Source organism: Alligator sinensis, unplaced genomic scaffold, assembly GCF_000455745.1.
Source record: "Alligator sinensis unplaced genomic scaffold, ASM45574v1 scaffold193_1, whole genome shotgun sequence".
NCBI lineage: Eukaryota > Metazoa > Chordata > Crocodylia > Alligatoridae > Alligator > Alligator sinensis.
Genome location: NW_005842199.1, coordinates 100,336 through 117,634, shown reverse-complemented (window position 1 = coordinate 117,634; position 17,299 = coordinate 100,336). Strand labels below are relative to the sequence as shown.

General features: G+C 42.3%; 2 protein-coding genes across 6 annotated transcripts in view; one reads left to right on the top strand and one right to left on the bottom strand.

The window, feature by feature from the left end:
- Window positions 1-11,283, top strand: part of CTBP2 (C-terminal binding protein 2) — a 269,000-nt gene extending 257,717 nt beyond the window's left edge. For all 5 annotated transcript variants that reach the window (XM_006026581.3, XM_006026580.3, XM_025207560.1 and 2 more), the window contains 3 exons: window positions 545-672; window positions 2,734-2,851; window positions 9,796-11,283. In XM_006026581.3, the coding sequence (XP_006026643.1) occupies window positions 545-672; window positions 2,734-2,851; window positions 9,796-9,976 (427 nt within the window). In that variant the 3' untranslated portion in view covers window positions 9,977-11,283. The remainder of the gene's footprint in view (window positions 1-544; window positions 673-2,733; window positions 2,852-9,795) is intronic.
- An 866-nt stretch (window positions 11,284-12,149) lies between these two features.
- Window positions 12,150-17,299, bottom strand: part of ZRANB1 (zinc finger RANBP2-type containing 1) — a 61,982-nt gene continuing 56,832 nt past the window's right edge. The window contains 1 exon segment of the mRNA XM_006026582.3: window positions 12,150-16,498. Coding sequence (XP_006026644.1) covers window positions 16,280-16,498 — 219 coding nt within the window. The 3' untranslated portion in view covers window positions 12,150-16,279.

Below are 17,299 nucleotides of genomic sequence, written 5' to 3'. Positions count from 1 at the left end.
CAGTTAAGCACAAATGTACAAACACACACCTGCCACCCTGCAGTGTCCCTTTAAATCCCAGCTTTTGTGACTGGCCACCTTTAGTAACTTGTGCCCCTGCCATCCATAGTTCAGAAACAAAGTCTGCTGTTGACAGATGAGTGATAGTTGCTGCTAAAGATGCCCAGTCATTTCTCTCCTTGTTAATACAAATGATGGCATATTAGGCACAATCATCCTCCAGTTTGAGCTCTCAAACCCATCTGCTCTTTTTAACGCAACTGCTGACTTTCATGTAGTAATGCCAACCCCCCCAATGACCTGGGAAGCCCTGTGCTACACCAGTATTTCCACTCTGTTCATGTTTCCTCTCCTGCCGTGCTCATCATGAGACCCTCCACCCATTCACCTCAGACTAGACAAGCTGGGGGTGTTCCACCTCCACCATACTGTACTGGTGGCCAGAACTGCGCCAGCTGGGGAGCGGCTCACAGGTGAAGGGGGCTGGCCATTTGGGCTCTCACCCTTAGTAATTTATTTACCCTGATTTTTCGCATTCATATAGTTTTGCTCAAGGTCCGTTGAAAGATGCCCCTAATTTAATTTGTACTCCGCACACGGCTTGGTACAGCGAGCAGGCGTCACTAGAGATGCGAGAAGCTGCTGCTACTGAAATCCGGCGCGCGATCACAGGTATCTACTGCAGGGAAGCTGTTTATCTTGTGCACATTGTGTGTGTTTGCCTGCAACATGTCCCTGGGCTGGGCTCAGAGGAAGGAGCCCTGGACGGGACACAGCTTTCCCCTGAGCTGCTGTTACTTTGAATGACTCCATTTATGGCCCAGTATGAAGAGGGGTTGAATAGGGGTAGATGTGATACAAGTGCTCAGGTCTTATTACCCTCATTCTGAGTGGGAGAGGCAGGAAGAAGCTCAGTGACTTAGTTTTCAGGAGGTGCTAGGCACCCACGTGGAAATGTGGCGAGGGGTTGAGGCGGGGGAAACGCTGATTTACATGTTTCCCCTCGCTTTATGCTGTATATGCATTCCTGGAAAACGGTGCATCTTAAATTCGCATAAAGGCAGCCTACTTTACAATGTAACATATAGGAATATGTTCCAAGACCTCAACTGTACTGACCCCCAGACCCATTTCTACCACTTTTACAAGACAAGTTTTACACACAAGCACAAGGTGGTGCTGAATGTTACCATCATGGGAATGGCAACTACAGAAACGTGTCACAGACAATGAGCAAGGAGCACAGATCCACATAGGAGAGCATATTTTGGTGCATATCACTCCCAAAATGCTCCCCACACAGTAGCTGACTGCAGGCTTGCACCACACCGATGGCATAAGAGTGAATTTACTTTGCATATAACTAACTTTTGATACAAAAAGGGTCATTGCATAAGAGCGAATTCACACGTATAGAACCCGCATGAAGCGAGGGAAACGTGTACATTGAAAATTATAGCTGAGACCACCTTTCAGTGCTGAGTACCAGTGTTGGTACAGACAGTTTGTTTCTATTAGTTGTAATGAATGGTGATAGAGCTGAGGGTGCAGACAGACAATTAATTGGATTCGTGTCAAATACTCCTTATATCAGCTGCTATCATATAGCTGTGACACAAGTGCACAGAGCCACACAAGTGCAACAGAGCTGTTGCATATTTAACATATAGGATTGAAGTTGCAGGTTCTTTGTATCCCTGCAGGAGTGTGCAGATGTGACTGTTACAGTATTACATGCTGTCAACATGTCTAAGCTCTTTTAAAGTGGTTAAAAGTTATATCTGTACATATAGCTTGATGCTGTGTGCGCATGAGTGAGTGAGCGTGTGCATGTACATGCGCACATGCACATACGGGGCTGTGCCCACACACATGCAAACACACCATTTCTTTCACAACTAAACCAAGACTGTTAAAAAATAATCCATTGCTAAGACTGCTGTAGAATAACTGTACAACACACGCATCAGGGAGCTTGGCACGCAGAGGGCTTTGGGTACTAACCGTAAACTACAACACGCTAAAGCACAGAGCCAAAAGGGAAACACCAAAGAGCCAGTCCCCAGCTTCCCTCCTGGGTTTGGTGCAGGTACCACCTGCATACAGCTAAGATTAGGACACGAGTCTAGGCCAGCCCTATTTAAACCCCTCCATGCCTCAGCTTAGGCCAGCCCTATTTAAACCCCTCCATGCCCAGCTCCACTGTTTGGGGGGGGGGGGGTAGAAGGGGATAAGCTTGTGCTGCAGTACTGTGCTGGGTAAGGCAGCATACCTAGAATAGCCATGAGACTGCAATAGAGACCAAGTTGGCAAACTGCTGGCCCCGACCAGGAAGTTTACAAATGTAGCTACAGTCCCCCCTCTCCCCCTCCCCCCTCCCATCTCTTTTATATGCTAATATCCCAGCTGTTTTGCTTTTGCCACCCATCACCTTGCACCAAATATTATTCCTCTTGGGGCTGAAGCCTGATGGCTCACTGCAGCTTTAACAAAATCAGCAGAAAATAAAGCTGATAAATGTCAGTGCACCAGAATCACAAAGGCCTAGCACAGGGAACTGCTGTTCTGGCTCCAGCAACAGAGCTCACGCCATCCAAAACATTCCAAAAAAATGATGGCATGCATGCATCTGCACACACTAACAGGCACTATGGACATGGGAAAACAGTAACTTATTGTCTGTCAAATCAGTCTGTAATTTGCCTAGCACTTACTTTAATAATTCTACTCCAGGTCGCATCCCCGAAAGCCTAAGAAACTGTGTGAACAAGGAATTCTTTGTCACAACAGCTCCATGGTCAGTAATAGATCAGCAAGCAATTCATCCAGAGCTCAATGGTGCCACATACAGGTAGGATGAAGTAAAGTAATTTCATAACCACTTCTAAGGATTCAGGTTCCCTTACAGAGATGCATCTTGAATTCCATATGCAACACTGAAAACATGCCGCTTTCTCCCGATCTCTGTGGATTTGGCTCCACAGAGGAGCTACGTGTGGTTGCTCTGCAGTCATTCAGGAGGATTTACTGGGAATGTCCTTATTTATTATTCTGGAGGAATCCTAGTTTTACATGTTGATTCCATTGAGGCCACAGAATGGCTATTGCCATAGCATGGCCCAAATGTATGGTTTCTGCTGCAGAGCCTGCTTCACTTCCAGCTGTATTCCTGGAGCAGCACTTCCTGGAGTTTGTCTCATCTCCTGTGCTCCTCACTGTGGAATAAAGAGTCAATTGAAAACTCTAGCGACATTCTGAAAATACTCTCAAGACTCCATAAGGCATGGGGGCACTTTTGCTGTGGGGTGGGAGGGAAGAGGGGTATTGTTAACTTCAGTGCAGCAACCGAAAAGACAAAGGGAAATGAGTAGTGATCTGTTTTTCAGCCTTCTATTAAACTCCCATAATGAAACACAAGAGACTGGACACCAGTGTATGCTCTCTCTCTCTCTCTCTGTACAAGTGTAGGGTTAGATTCCACTGTTGCATATAAGAGTTACATACACAGCTGCTCATGATGCTTTGGTAGAGTACATGAAAGGCATCAAAACTGAGATGTTAGCCCTTGGGCTTTCTCATGCTAGCACCGAGATGTGCCCTTCCAGGATGGGCACCATCATGTTGGTGCAGGCTCCTGCCTTCACTGTTGGACATGTACATTTTTACTGCTGGTACCCAACCAACCCACTTTGTTAGCACCTTTTGCACACACTGAAGCAGAAGGTGGTATGTTGAGCACATAATGTAAAACATGGATGGGTAAAACAAACAAAAAAATACATTTGCAGTGAAATGGGCCAGTCCTATTTGGAGGAGACTGATGCTCATGCATAGGTGTGTGTGTTTTTCCAACAAATGGCAGAGACCAGACTACAAGGTTGGTAATAAACCTGCAGCAGGCTATGTGGGTACTGTCCTCTTTCTGCCCCCAGTCAAAATTAAGCAGTTGAAAGCCACAAGAGAGAAAATGAGCCAAAGCACAACAGGTGTTTGAGCAGAAGCATCCATCTAATTGCGGGGTGGGGTGGGAAAAACCCTGGTTTCAATGGAATTCAGAAGCTGTGATTGACAGTGACCTTTTCTCCCTCCCCAGTTAAGATGAGACTACCTACTTCGTTTGTCACTTTCTCCTCTGACTTCCATGTAAGTCTCTCCCTGCTGCCCAAACTTCCTAACTCCGCTGCCTCTTTGACCCTGTATAGACTTTGCCTTCTCCATACCAGTGCTGCCACCAGCTTCCTCCTTCCCACACTTTAACAGCCACCTTTACTTCTTAAGCTCAGCATTGGTTTGACTCCCTACCTCCATCTTCCTCTCCATTATGATTGATAATGTAGCTTTCCTCCATCCACCAAATTAACCATGAGAACAGCTGTTTCACAACCCCTCTGCTCACTGCACCTCTAGACACAGTAGCACTAGAGCTTTCTTTCTCTCCTCTCTCCAGAGCTGGTTCCCACTATCATCAGCTGGAGCGTTAATGAGTTTTGCTCCAAATGGGCATAGTTCAAGTTTTCTGTAAGTCTGAGGTAGCTAGCCCACCCCGGAAGTAGACTGGAGCTCAAGTGCTCATGTTTAAGTCAGTAATGCAAAAGGAATGGAGCAACAAGTTACAGCAGTTTGTCATCTACTAAAACAGTCACCACAGGCTGCTAATCAAATCACAATCTAGCTGCCTTGTTTTGCAGTGAGATTGCTCCTATGAAGTAGTGCAGATAACTGTTGCAGCAAAGACAAGCCATCACTCAAGCACAGGGCAGTTTCATCTCATCTTGTCTGCTGGGACCTCTCCACTCCAGCCTCCTTGTATGTCATCTTCATCCCTGCCAGGTCCTTGTATGCTTCAGGTCACTGCCTCCTGGCACTCTTATCTCAGCAATCTCCTTCACACTACACAAGTTATATGCCTTGTCCTCAACTCTTCACCTCTGTGCACTTCTGGTATGTTTCGTCATAGAGCTCCCCTCCTGCCATGCTTCTTTGCATCCTCTCCAACTGCTCTTAATTCTTTCCTAGTCTTAGCTTTGCCCTGTCACTCATGGTACCCATCTGCCTTTTCACAGCCTCGCTCTTCCTCTGTCCTCCAGATCTGATCCTGACTGACCCCACTGCCATTCTACCAGCTCAAAATGGGACCCTGAAGTTGCCCTAACCTGGCAAGGGAGAATTTTCCAGTATGGGGGAATTTCAGCCAGATCTAGATCCAGGTGGAGGTCACGACCAGCCAACAGGGGTGGGGACAAGAGCAATCTTTTAAGCAAATTTCAGCTGCCAGTAAGAACTATTCTCTCTTGCCACAAGCTACAAGTGGATACAGAAGATACAGGAAAGGTGATGGGTTTTGCTGCTAGTGCATCTTCCCTTTCACCCCTCCACCCCACCCAGAAGTCATCCTAAAAGCTTCAGTAGCAACTGCCTCAACTGACCTAGATTTCCTCATCCTTGGTTCATACTTTTGCCCACAGTCCTTCTAAAATTTAGCTATTGAGATGTTTTCCTATACTGTAAGGCTATGTTAGCTTGTTCTGAAAAGAGTTGGATGGAGTTAAGGCATTGATACAGCCTTTACCAACTGTCTAAAATACAAACTCACAGGCAGCAGCTTGCACTTGGAGCCTCATTGCAAATGGCATTTACATTTTTTGAGCACGTGCAGAGCAAGTATCCTTGTGGCTACTCTAGGGGCACACCCAACACGCAGGGGCATGCGGTTGCCACGGCAAAAATAGTAGCAACACGAATTTATGCTGCTGCATTTTGCTGCTGCACACCCCCCTTTACATGGGACATTGGTGTGGGACAAATTGTCCCAGGTGGGGTAGGGGAGGTTGGGACCAGCACCTGTGCTGGCCCCAGCAGCCTTACTTGGGGTCCCGGGGCCTCCCAGGGCAACAGCGCCAGCAATCCGAGCACTCAGAGCCTGGCCAGGCCCTGTTTCTGGTGGCACACACTGTTGCCATGTGTGCCATGCCACTTTAGCCACCCTTTTTCTTGACACCAGGATCTCTGGGTGTGAAAAGAACTGCATTGCAAATTATCAGCGCAGCAAATGGGTGCACATGCCCTGTGTGTGGTTCGCAGTGCCTCAAACGGGCTTGAGGCACCACAAACTGCACATGCATGCTCATCGGGACACACCCCATGTGTCCCACACAACCTTACAACATGTCCATAACCATCTGGTGTCCTAATATCCTTCTCACCTACCAATCAGCAGAGTAGGGGCAGATCCAGACTGCAAAGAAAGTTCATTTCATGCTGTTCTTACAAGATTGACTTAATTAAAACCACAACATTTTCTCTGATACACCCTCAAGAAGCCTCCACCAAATACCCTGGCTGGAGTATTAATCACCAATAACCATCTTGTCAATGCTGATGCTACTGAGAAAAAATTTCACTGCCACCTATCCTGCTCACAAGGTGACACTCCTGTACCACAAAATGAACCTTTGAGAGTGTGTACCAATATAAACCTGCAAATAAGATTTACTGAGATCTTTGTAAACCAAGCAGTTGATTTCTTTGGTTAAGACTGCAGAACAAGATTGCAGGAGCGTGTCATCAATAGGAAATAGCAGCTTTAGTCATTAAGCTTTTTTATTTTTTAATTAAATCATGGCTTCCTGCTAGCACCAGCCCTGACTTTAAGAACTTACACACATGCTTAGCTCATACACTGTAGTTAGCATGCAATATTGAGCATGCAAGTCTTTGCAGGAAGGCTTCTGTGCCCTTAAAAGGACTGCTTTCAGTGTGGAATCCAGAAGCATGACATGCAACAGCCTAGCAGGAAAGGAAGTCTTCTGTGTAATTTATCCATCAAATAAGCCAACTGCAAGTTCTGGTATTAGCAAATACAAGAAGTTTTGCTCTTCTTGCATTATCTCTTGCTATTTGTACATAGGAAGTGACTACGATTGTTCACACTGGCACATTCTCTGTTACTACTGAACGCTGCTAACAAGGTTTGAAACTAGATATGAACACCTTGGGAATGATTCACACCAAGAGCACATGAACCTTCTCCATCAAGAGCTTGTCCACACTGAATGTCCATGTGCCACCAGCACGCTAACAGTACCCACACATGTACGCACCTGTCTCATGCCCCTAAGTGATGGCAAGGGCAGTAGTACTTCTGCCCCTCAATTCTTCTCCATAGCTGTGGCAAGGCCTACAGTCTTTTGGAAAAAAAAAAAAAAATCCTCTCTGTTTTTCCCCTTTTAAGAAATTTTTCTCAACTTTTATTTAATGGGGGAAGGGGTGTCTGATCACCACCCCCCACCCCATGTCCTTACCTGGGCAATTGACTGCCAAAGGCTAGATCTTCCAAACACCTGGTAGAGATTCTTCACATCCTCACTTTGATTCAACCTTGATCATACCTAGTCCCACATTAGGGATTGCAGTTCTTAAGTGCCGCACTGCATTCCCTATCACTGTTTATTTCTACAAGATGAGGTAAATTCTCTGTTGGAAGCCAGCCAGTCAGTCAGGGCCTGCCTATCTATCGTAGCCCATATGGCCCTGTTGATATGATACCATATGCCAGACTGCACCATGGATGCTTGTAGATATTCCTACAGGCTGTTTATTCCCCAGGATGGGAATAATTGTGCTGGTCAGAGCTCCACTTCCATGATGGAAAGCCCCAGCCAGTATTTGCAAGGGAGTCCTATTTTTCTCCTTCGAGCCATAGACGACCATTATGACAAACTTTTCTCTTTGGGGTAAGAAGTGCACATCAACTCAAACACAAAATAGTTGAAGCTCACACCTACAGTACAGCTGCCTCCTCAGTTCCTTCCACAGCACGAAAGACTCAGCTAAACAGATGTACCTAGTCAGGTGGACTTGGTGTCATACAAAAACCCTTTCCTCAACTATATTTAGGCTTTCCTATCAACTGTATTCGTCAGGGCTGAAGCATGGTGACAGGTCAGCTAGGGCCACAGATCTCAACCTTTGTAAAAAAACCCTGGTCCCACCATGATAAAAACAAAACCCCATTTTTTCCAAGAATTGTATTTTTATGTAACACATATTTTAGTATTATATTAATCATTAATGGAAGTTTTCAAATGAGCTGAAGTCCTATCTACACGACCTTGGTGTCCCACCACTAAGTGAGGATGCATCTGGAAGGACAGGTGATCTGTCTTCTATAAGCTGGCAGGTCTGGAGCTCCTGAGAGCCTACCCAACTATTTCTTCTGAGAAAGGATCCCATTTTCCACAGGACCTCAATCTTTTATTCACATCCTGGATGGGGCTACCATTTGGACCCATGGCAACCTGACCAGTGTTTCATTTCTTTATGAAGACTGCTTTTTTTTTTTTAGCCATGACCTTGACACGGATGCACAGAAGTAGAGTACAGACTGCATGCCCTCACTTATCTTTTATTCAGACAGGGTTTATCCCTGTTTCTACCTGCTGTTGGCATCAAATGGCCTGTCAGCAAATCAGTCAACTCTCCCCTTTTCCCCAGAATCTTGGCTGCTTGAGAGCATGCCATTGCTGGAGAAGAAAATTCCCACAGCTATTTATTTCATTAGGTAAAAGATCTGTAGATACAGCAATTTTAGGCCCAGTTTGACACCATCCGAGATCCAAAAGGGTCGAGACCATTTAAGTGAACTAAGCAGCAGTAGTCAGAGCTGTTCCAACAGCAGCTTCAGTGGCTTCCCTATTGCCAGTGTTAGGTATGGATATGTTCAAGGCAGGCCCCTGGAGCACCCATGAACATCTTCACCTGAGCATTGCACTGAAACAACCTCTGAAATGTGTTCTGTCTGGCAAAGCAGGCCTGCAGCCACTGTTGAGCTAGGAGTTGGAGCCCAGGCTTCCAGTAGCTGGGCACTGTTTTGGAGTCCGTCATGTTAGAATGGGTATATGGAAAGGACTCGGAAAGAGAAATAAGTTGCTTACTGCTAACTGGAGTTCTTTGGGTTGTGGTGTGCATATTTTTCATCCTCTCTCATCTTCCTTGTATTGTGAGTTCTGCAGCTGAGGGGAACCAAGGAACAGGAAATGCACATCACCCTTTTAATAGGAGAGAGGGACGATGCGTACATGTTATACAGATACTGGTAGGGCAAAACGTTTTAAGTTGCATAGATACAGAAATATGCACATGATCAACATACTAAAGAACTCCTCCACACAGCTAAAGAGCTTCTCTTCTTCCTTCCTCTACAGCTGCCCAATAGAATTATTTTGTTTTTTGAATGAGTATTTTCTCCTTTCCTTTTTAAAACAAAGATTGCAGAGGTTGCTCAGGAAGATGTGGCTGCTGCAACCTGCACAAGTCCATTTCATCCTTGCTTTACCCCTTACCTGCTAGTGCTGCAGCCAGCCAAACACTTGAGAAATACAGATGCATTCTTTGGCAACCTGCAGTTTTCTTGAATTTCCGATTTAGGAACTTTGTTGGTAAAGCCCTGCAGTAGGCATGAACATCAGAAAATACTTAATTATAAAAGGTATATCATTAGGCTGCAGCGTCAAAGCTTACTGGCATAATTTAAACACTTCTGCAGCAACAGAGGATAGCCATGGGAGGATAGGAAGAAGCACCTTCAAGATAAATAGATTTTGAAAAAAATATGTGCATTCAATCAACTAGATACGAGTTTAAACAAATTAGAGGCTAAGAGAGAATGGAATTTTCTTTGCTACCTGGTTTCCACCCGCGCTACCTCCCCTAAATCACTCTCAATAAGTGTATTTTTCTATACTACAGCAGTATACACTGACTTGAAAACATCTTTTTTTTCCCCCCCTCCTCCAGGTATCCACCTGGCATGGTCAGTGTAGCACCTGGAGGAATTCCAGCAGCTATGGAGGGCATCATCCCTGGAGGCATTCCCGTTACTCACAATCTTCCAACAGTGGCACATCCTTCCCAAGCTCCATCTCCTAATCAGCCCACAAAACATGGGGACAACAGGGAACACCCCAACGAGCAATAGCAGATAACTTAAAAATCATTCAATAAACTTGGGACCAAGAGACATTGGGGAAAAAAAGTTATACATGAACTAAAAAAAATTTGATACAAAATTTGTAATGTTGATTTTGGACAGATGCATCATTGATGTTCCAGTGTTAACAACAAAGTGATAGCAGTCAAGACTGGGGAGAAACCCTGAAGAAGTCATCTGCTTACTGAAGCGCTGAAAACTAGGATGTGATACATAAATGATCAGCTTCTATTATTGTATGTTAAGTTTCCTTCATCTGTGCATCAAATCACAAAATAGATCTTTCCCTTCTCAAACCTTTGGGAATAGCAGGGCTAACGAACCTGTATTCAGAACATTGCATTAAGCAATCCTCACAGAGTTAACATTAGAAATTTAAGCGGAAACCATCATGTGGCTTCAGCCCTTTCCTTCCTCATGTATCTTAGTTACCTCTTCTTGCAGTAGGAGAAAACACTGGCCTAGAGATAAGAAAAAATTATCTTGTTGCAGTCTTACATGGCCAGCAACATATGGAAAAGTTCTCCTAATGTGTTTAGATATAGCCATTCAGGCGAGGAATCTTGGGCTGGGGGGTGGAGGGAGAAAAGGAATATAGCAGTATTCACTTCTCTCCAACCCCTCCCCACCAAATGAAAATGTGTCATCTGACCAACACACTGAATAAAGTAGCTGTAAGTTCAGTTATGCCCTCCAATGATGCAAAGCAAAAAAAAAAAAAAAAAAAAAAAATTAAGTTTCACTCACTATTTGTACTCAAATATATTTTCTCAGTTTTAAATCTGCAGCTATTTTATCAAGTGGAAAAAAGTCTTGAGCTGGAAAGGGTTCAAGAATAATGTTGCATTTCCTTATGTCTCAGGAAACACTTTTTATGGTAACTTGTCAGACTGTCTATGAACAAAACCCACTTTTTTAGACATTGATAAAAGTCTTCTTTTCTTCACGTGATATTTTATACAAGAACACTTCAAAAATGTGTTATTAGATGTGACTGATTTTAACAAATCCTATTAGATTTGTATCAACTAGTTACATGTTATATTCATAGTCTTTTGTGAATCATCGCCTTTTTGTTTAAAAAAAGATGGCCTATTTTGAGCCTTTGTATGGGAACATTCCTGTTTCTGTGACAAAAAAAAAAAATCTTAAGCTGTCCCAAACAGAAAAAAAAAAAAACCAATGGCTATCAGAAATCTGTTTTGTTTTAGTGTGTTACCGTTATTGTATTTGTTTATTGTAAAGGTGAACATTTAGCGTTCAGTGCAGTTTTCAATAAAAAGTGATAAAATTTCTATAATTTCTGAAACGTAAGAGCCCTTGAAGCAATTTAATGATGTTTCCAAATGAAAACCTGAGAACGTAAATTAAGGCATACAAGTGCAACTATAATGCTCTGGTACCTCCACTTTGAAAGAGAACGACTACACAATTCAGAGGCAGGGCAATGTGGCTTTAGTGCAAGGAGTCAGAGTTGCCTCAACTTCAGAGCTGCGACGCGTCAGAGGCAGACTCTCAGCTACCGACAGCCACAGTTTCACTGACTTCAGCAGAGTGATGATGATTTACATCAGATGAGGCTCTACACTTAGGTACCTATTCAAAATGCAAGTGTGAGAGACTGAGTGGGGGGAGACGGGACAGTTCAGATTTGCCAATTCATAGTGAATTCTCAACTTCTCCAAATTAAAAAGGTAGCCAAGAAACAAAAAAAAAAAAACCCCTCACCTCCTTTGGTTTCCTCCATGGACTTTCTGATGACTGTGATATCAGGAAGCAGAAGTATGTAACTTTAAAATGCTTTGCTTTGCTAATATTTACAATGACTGCTACTTCACTGTTTGCAGTTTGAATGAAGGAAGATCAGTGTCATCTGCCTTAGGAGTTGGAAGCAGGTGGCCCTTTGGCAGCTGAACATTTTTATAACTCCTGCATCAGTTCTTACCTATGCTGGGAGAGAAAGTATAAGCAAACTTCTAGAGAACATTGAAAACATGCTTGAGAAGTACTAGGAGCTTTAAAGCTCACTGCATGAAGGGCCTGTGTATTATTACTGTAGTTCCCTTTAAAGCTAGCTAACTAGATACCAGTACCATTTGTTTAGATATGGCAGATAACTTGATATAAGAAAAGACTGAAAAAAAAGCTGAAGCCGAAAAGGTTTCTAGTTACAAAACTTCTGTATTTTTTTTTTTGTTTTAAATTAAACTGAAAGCTAATTACCAGCTTCAAACATGTTAAAAAGAGGTCGCATGTCATAGGTGAGTGACCATCCTTTTGTCAATGATTAACAGCACATATAAATGATTATCCATAAACACCAGCAAAGAGAAACCAGGAGAATAAAACAGGTTAGTTACAGAGAAGACATTTTGGGGGGGAAAAAATAAAAATGAAGGTAAAACAGGAGAGAACAGTGAATTTGTGTTGTCAAGGTCTAAAATTAGTTTTCAAATAACTAGTTCCGGTACTTTCATTTGCTTTTAAAGCAAGCAGCTGCATTCCAGATGGGTAAAAATACTTTTCTGTGAAATCAAATCCTTTGTGCCAGTGGCTCCTAGGGCATCCATTGCCAGCAGTGGACTTTGCACTAGGGAAACAAGAGTCCTTGCAGGGAATGATAGACACTGTATGCTTTCATCCAATATTGGAAAAGAGACCAGATGCAAGTAAGTTTAGACAACAACTGCCACTAGAGTGCTAAAAAATCCAAATGTTACAAATGGGAGCATTGTAGTAACTGGCTGCAGTTCTAGAAGTAATCTGTTACTCCTGCAGGTGTGGCCATTACTGAGGGATTCAATGGTACTACCAGCAAAATATGCAACCAACAGGCTATATATGGAAGTGAAAAATGAAGAGCCTGCATCTATCCTGACAAGATGGATTGAGGGTCCAAGCGAAGTGACTGAAGCATGCTGCAAGTTCGTTGGCAAATGGAGATATAAAAGATATCAAGTAGTTGCTATTCAAGATACATGCCTGTCACCTTGCTAAAAAGTAAGCCCACTACTATTCATGGACTGAAGGAAGGAAAGCAGGAGGTCCTTCAACCACAGCACGTAAAGCAGTTCCAGGAAGAAAAAGTGCAGTTTTGGTGGCAGATACCCGATGCAGCTGTTCTTTAAAAAAGACTGATACCTGTTTAGAAAGCAAAGCTCACAAAGGAAGTTATCTGATCAAAAATAAACAATGCAACAAGACACTAACTTGTTTCAATGCGTCAGGTTACAACTTGCTGGAACCTCGCAAGAGTTCACTTACAGCTTAGCTTGGGACCACTACAGCTAGGCTGTGTATAAACCTACTAAAACAAAAGTGATTCAAGGGGCAAATTTACCAAGGAATTTCTCCCAGAAAAGGCCAGATGCAAACGGAAAAGTCTGAAATGAAGAACCACAGACTGCACTAGGTGAGCATACACTTCTGGGACCAATGATATGGGGAATATTTCACCAATGCCAAAAAATCAAAAGAAAAACACATTTTTTTTTTTTAAACAGTTAAGCCAATACAGCAGGACTTGGCAGCCAGGTACAATTCAGTATCTGTAAATCTTTACTTATGTTATTTGGAGAGACTACTACTGGTATACACTGACAGCAAAAAGGCCAATTACTTGCACCTTTCGCTAATTGAAAAGGCCAAACGCAGCACTAGCAGAGTTTCCAGAACTCAAGTCAGGGGATTCTTTTAAAGCCTTTCGAGTTCTGAAAACAGTGAGGTTCATTAGCCTGAACGTGTTATTTTATAGCACATCAGAAGAACAGTAATGATAAACAAAGCCAAAACTCGAATGCATCAGGAGAGTCGACTGGGAAGAAAAGCACAAGACAGATACTAAGCGTCCCAGGATTTGGTCTGGTTTTTAAAACAGCAGAGCTGTAGCAGAGTGCATGGTACTGCCATTAACTGCAAAATGTTTCTTTCTTTGTAAAGGAAGTCACAAGCTGCCTAGATGGCTGTTAGAGGCAAGGCTTGTTCTTGCTCACATTTGACTAGAGAAAGGTTTGTCCTCTCTTACATTTTATCTTTCTGGCCATTTTACAATCCCTTGTGCTTCCTCCAATTCCCAATAACGTTCTATCACAGTGGGAAGGATTTTCATGAAGATTTTTTGTAAAATGGCGCATCAACACCGCTTCCAGTGGCCTACTGAAATGAAAGTACTGGCTCCTAGTTTACTTAAGGGCTTGCCCACAAGGGACATTCTCACAGTAAGATGAGACCAAGTTTACGGCACACTAGCTATTCCACACTCCCTGCTGGCCAGGCGCCCCTTAATGCACTTCAGCAGGTAGTCTTTGTACAGACCATGAGCGCCCACCCTGGCAGCGAGTACAAAATAGCTGGTGCTCTGTAAATTCACACCCTAGCCTACTCCACACCAATTTCCCCATGTAGGCAGGCCACGAAGTCGCCCACTGTTCAAGGTACACCTGGATTTGACTATAATGTAACAAAATTTCAAACGAACAGAGGACAAGATATCATTTTACCTTAATACTGCATTTCAAAAGCAAACTTAAAAATTAGGACTGTATATAAAGTGGAACCTGTTCACTATCTGCAATTCTCCTATTTCACTCAGGTAAATCATATGTATATTGCAGAGAAACATGCATTCTTTTACCTGAAAATTTGTGCATGCACCAATCAAAGGTGACCTAATGGCCAAAAGTGTGAAGACACATTTCTTAATAAATCTCAATGGAATCTGTGATGGGAAAAACTGCTAACATAATACAGTACTTCATTATTTCTATAGTTTTGGTGTTTGTCACCAAGTTTACATAGGAGTTGTGCACATTTCAAACACCATCTAAGCAGCATTTGGAAGAAAAAGCAGCAAGTTCCTCAGGGTGTCCGTAGCTTTAGACTACACAAAAATACGTGCTATGGGGCTTCTTTCCAAATCCTAGTTAAAAACAAATAATGCCATCTACTGAAAAATTCCCGATCCACCAGCCACACCACCAATAAACGTCAAAGTGCTTATCAAGATTGGAATTGCACTGCCTGTGTAAAAGAAACTGGCATTAATCTTTAGTGTTTCTAAGTGAGATTGTAGATACTTTATCCATTACAGACTGCATGGTTAAAGTTATCAAATATAACAATTTCTATGGGAGAATATACTCTGAACTTACACTTTTAGGAACTTACATTTAAGTATGGCCACATCAATCAACATGCAAGAAATTCCCAGGTTTACATATTGAGAAATAGATAATACAGTGCTTTTAAAAGACAACTTTAGCATAATTTTTTTTTTAAATCAGAACTGTTAAGCATTCCCTCATGAGATTTTAATAACCAAGGAATGCCCCTTTTAAAAGGCATTTTTTTCACTTGCGGCAATGTGGATTTATGATATATTTAAAGGATTAAATGATATACTATACATATCACAGCAAGACTGGGTTTGAACAACAGAAAATTCTCAAATCATATGTAGCATCTGCTAACTCAAACACTTTTAGTCTAGAATCACTGGAATAAGAAACCTTATAGTTACGTCACTTTTCTGAATAAATATTTTGACCATATTGAAAGAAAAAATCTAAGGAAATGTAACAGGATGAAATATTAAATGAAAAAGTCTTTTCAATTCAAAAAAATTTCACTCCATGAAAAATTTAGTTCTTCTTCCAGTTTGTTCATTAAAGATTTGGTTTTATTATAATGGGCAAAACAATAACTAAAAATATTAATAAAATAATGGACTGGTCTTTATGTCCAACTTGCTGCGGGTAGTTTGTGCAAACAAAAATCCTCACAACCTGACCTGGGCACTAATGAGATCTCGCATAAAGGGCCTGGCAAGGAAATGTGTCAGAATAAAGTGAATTAGAATATCAAGCACTACTGTAAAAGAATCTCAGAGGGAACAAATATCCATCTAACATGTGCTTTTGTAAGTGCCCTTATTCAAAAAATTTCTCTCTCAATAATTTTAAGATGCTGGTATACTTTTCCTATTACACAACTTCTTACACAACCACATGCGGTACATTTATAGACAGATTTACAATTGGAAAGAATTTTTTTCTGTCTTGATAATAAAATTAGGGGATTCTTTTGTTTCTCTTGTTTTTTCTTTTTAACAAACTGCAGTCCAACCAACTTAGCTCTCTTCACACAGCAGCCAAGGTTCTCCCCACACTGGTTAGAAAAATCCTTTCCAGCACAGTTCCACTAGAATTGGGTCATTCCATAACAAACTGCTGGAGCATAATGCTAACTTTGGGGTCATCAGACAGTATGCATTGGTATTTTCTTTTGATTTCCTCATTCATCATCATCATCTTCATCTTCCTCACCATCAGAAAGGGATGTACAAGGTCGGATCTGTCGATAGCGATCGAGCCACTTCTCTACCATTTGTGTGACCAGGGGATGATTGCGGCGTCGAGAGCTTTTCTGCATAGCAACGAGAACTCCTCCCTCCGTCACACAGCAGTCCAGCCACTCCCTGAGCAGCTTCTCTTGCTGCTCCTCATTACCTATCTTTAGGAAGAGAAAACGGACTCAATGTGAAGGTGTCAAGACTGCCAAGACCTTTAAAAGAAGCAGCCTGCCATGAACTGTGAGATCCATATTAGTGGAAACATTCTTCCTTTTAAATGCCTTTGTGGAAAAGCTGCATTTTCATAGTACTTACATTCCTTCAAACATGATTAGAAGCCCGTCTAAGGGCTCACAAATTCTAATGTTTCAAAAGCAGTATATTTGTTAATTCTTGAGTTGTTTCTTCTTCTCAACCCAATTTCAAAATTATCCTAGTAAATGCGTGTGTGACGCTGTACATTTACAGCAAGCACAACCCTAAAATTGATGAGGCCTTGCAGAGAGCTTGTAATTTGCAAAGCAATCCTTCCAATTCTAGTAGTGCACTAGTCAAAACCCCTGCTTTATAAAAAAAAAAAGACATTCACAGTTATAGCTTTCTTTTTCTACAAAAAATGATATAGTATTTCTTTTTCAGTGCAAAGGGTTTTTTAGACTAGCACTCAATCCTTTCGATCTCAAGATCCTAAAGTGTGCCGCCTTCAGTTAGCCAAAACGGGTTCCTGTCAGCATCCGTTAGAAGAAACAAGCATAGACGCCTTAAAGAGCCATATTAAACGTGAACTTTCAGAATTACATTATATCCATTCACATTAGGACTGAACATGGCCTCTGTTGGTCTTACTGTTGCCTATTTTTGGGTTCATCTGTATTCACCAATGTTGTATATTTGCAAATAATAAGTAAATAGGGTTCACAGACTTGAAAAGCACCCTTTAGAATAGTTTAAAATGATGGGGA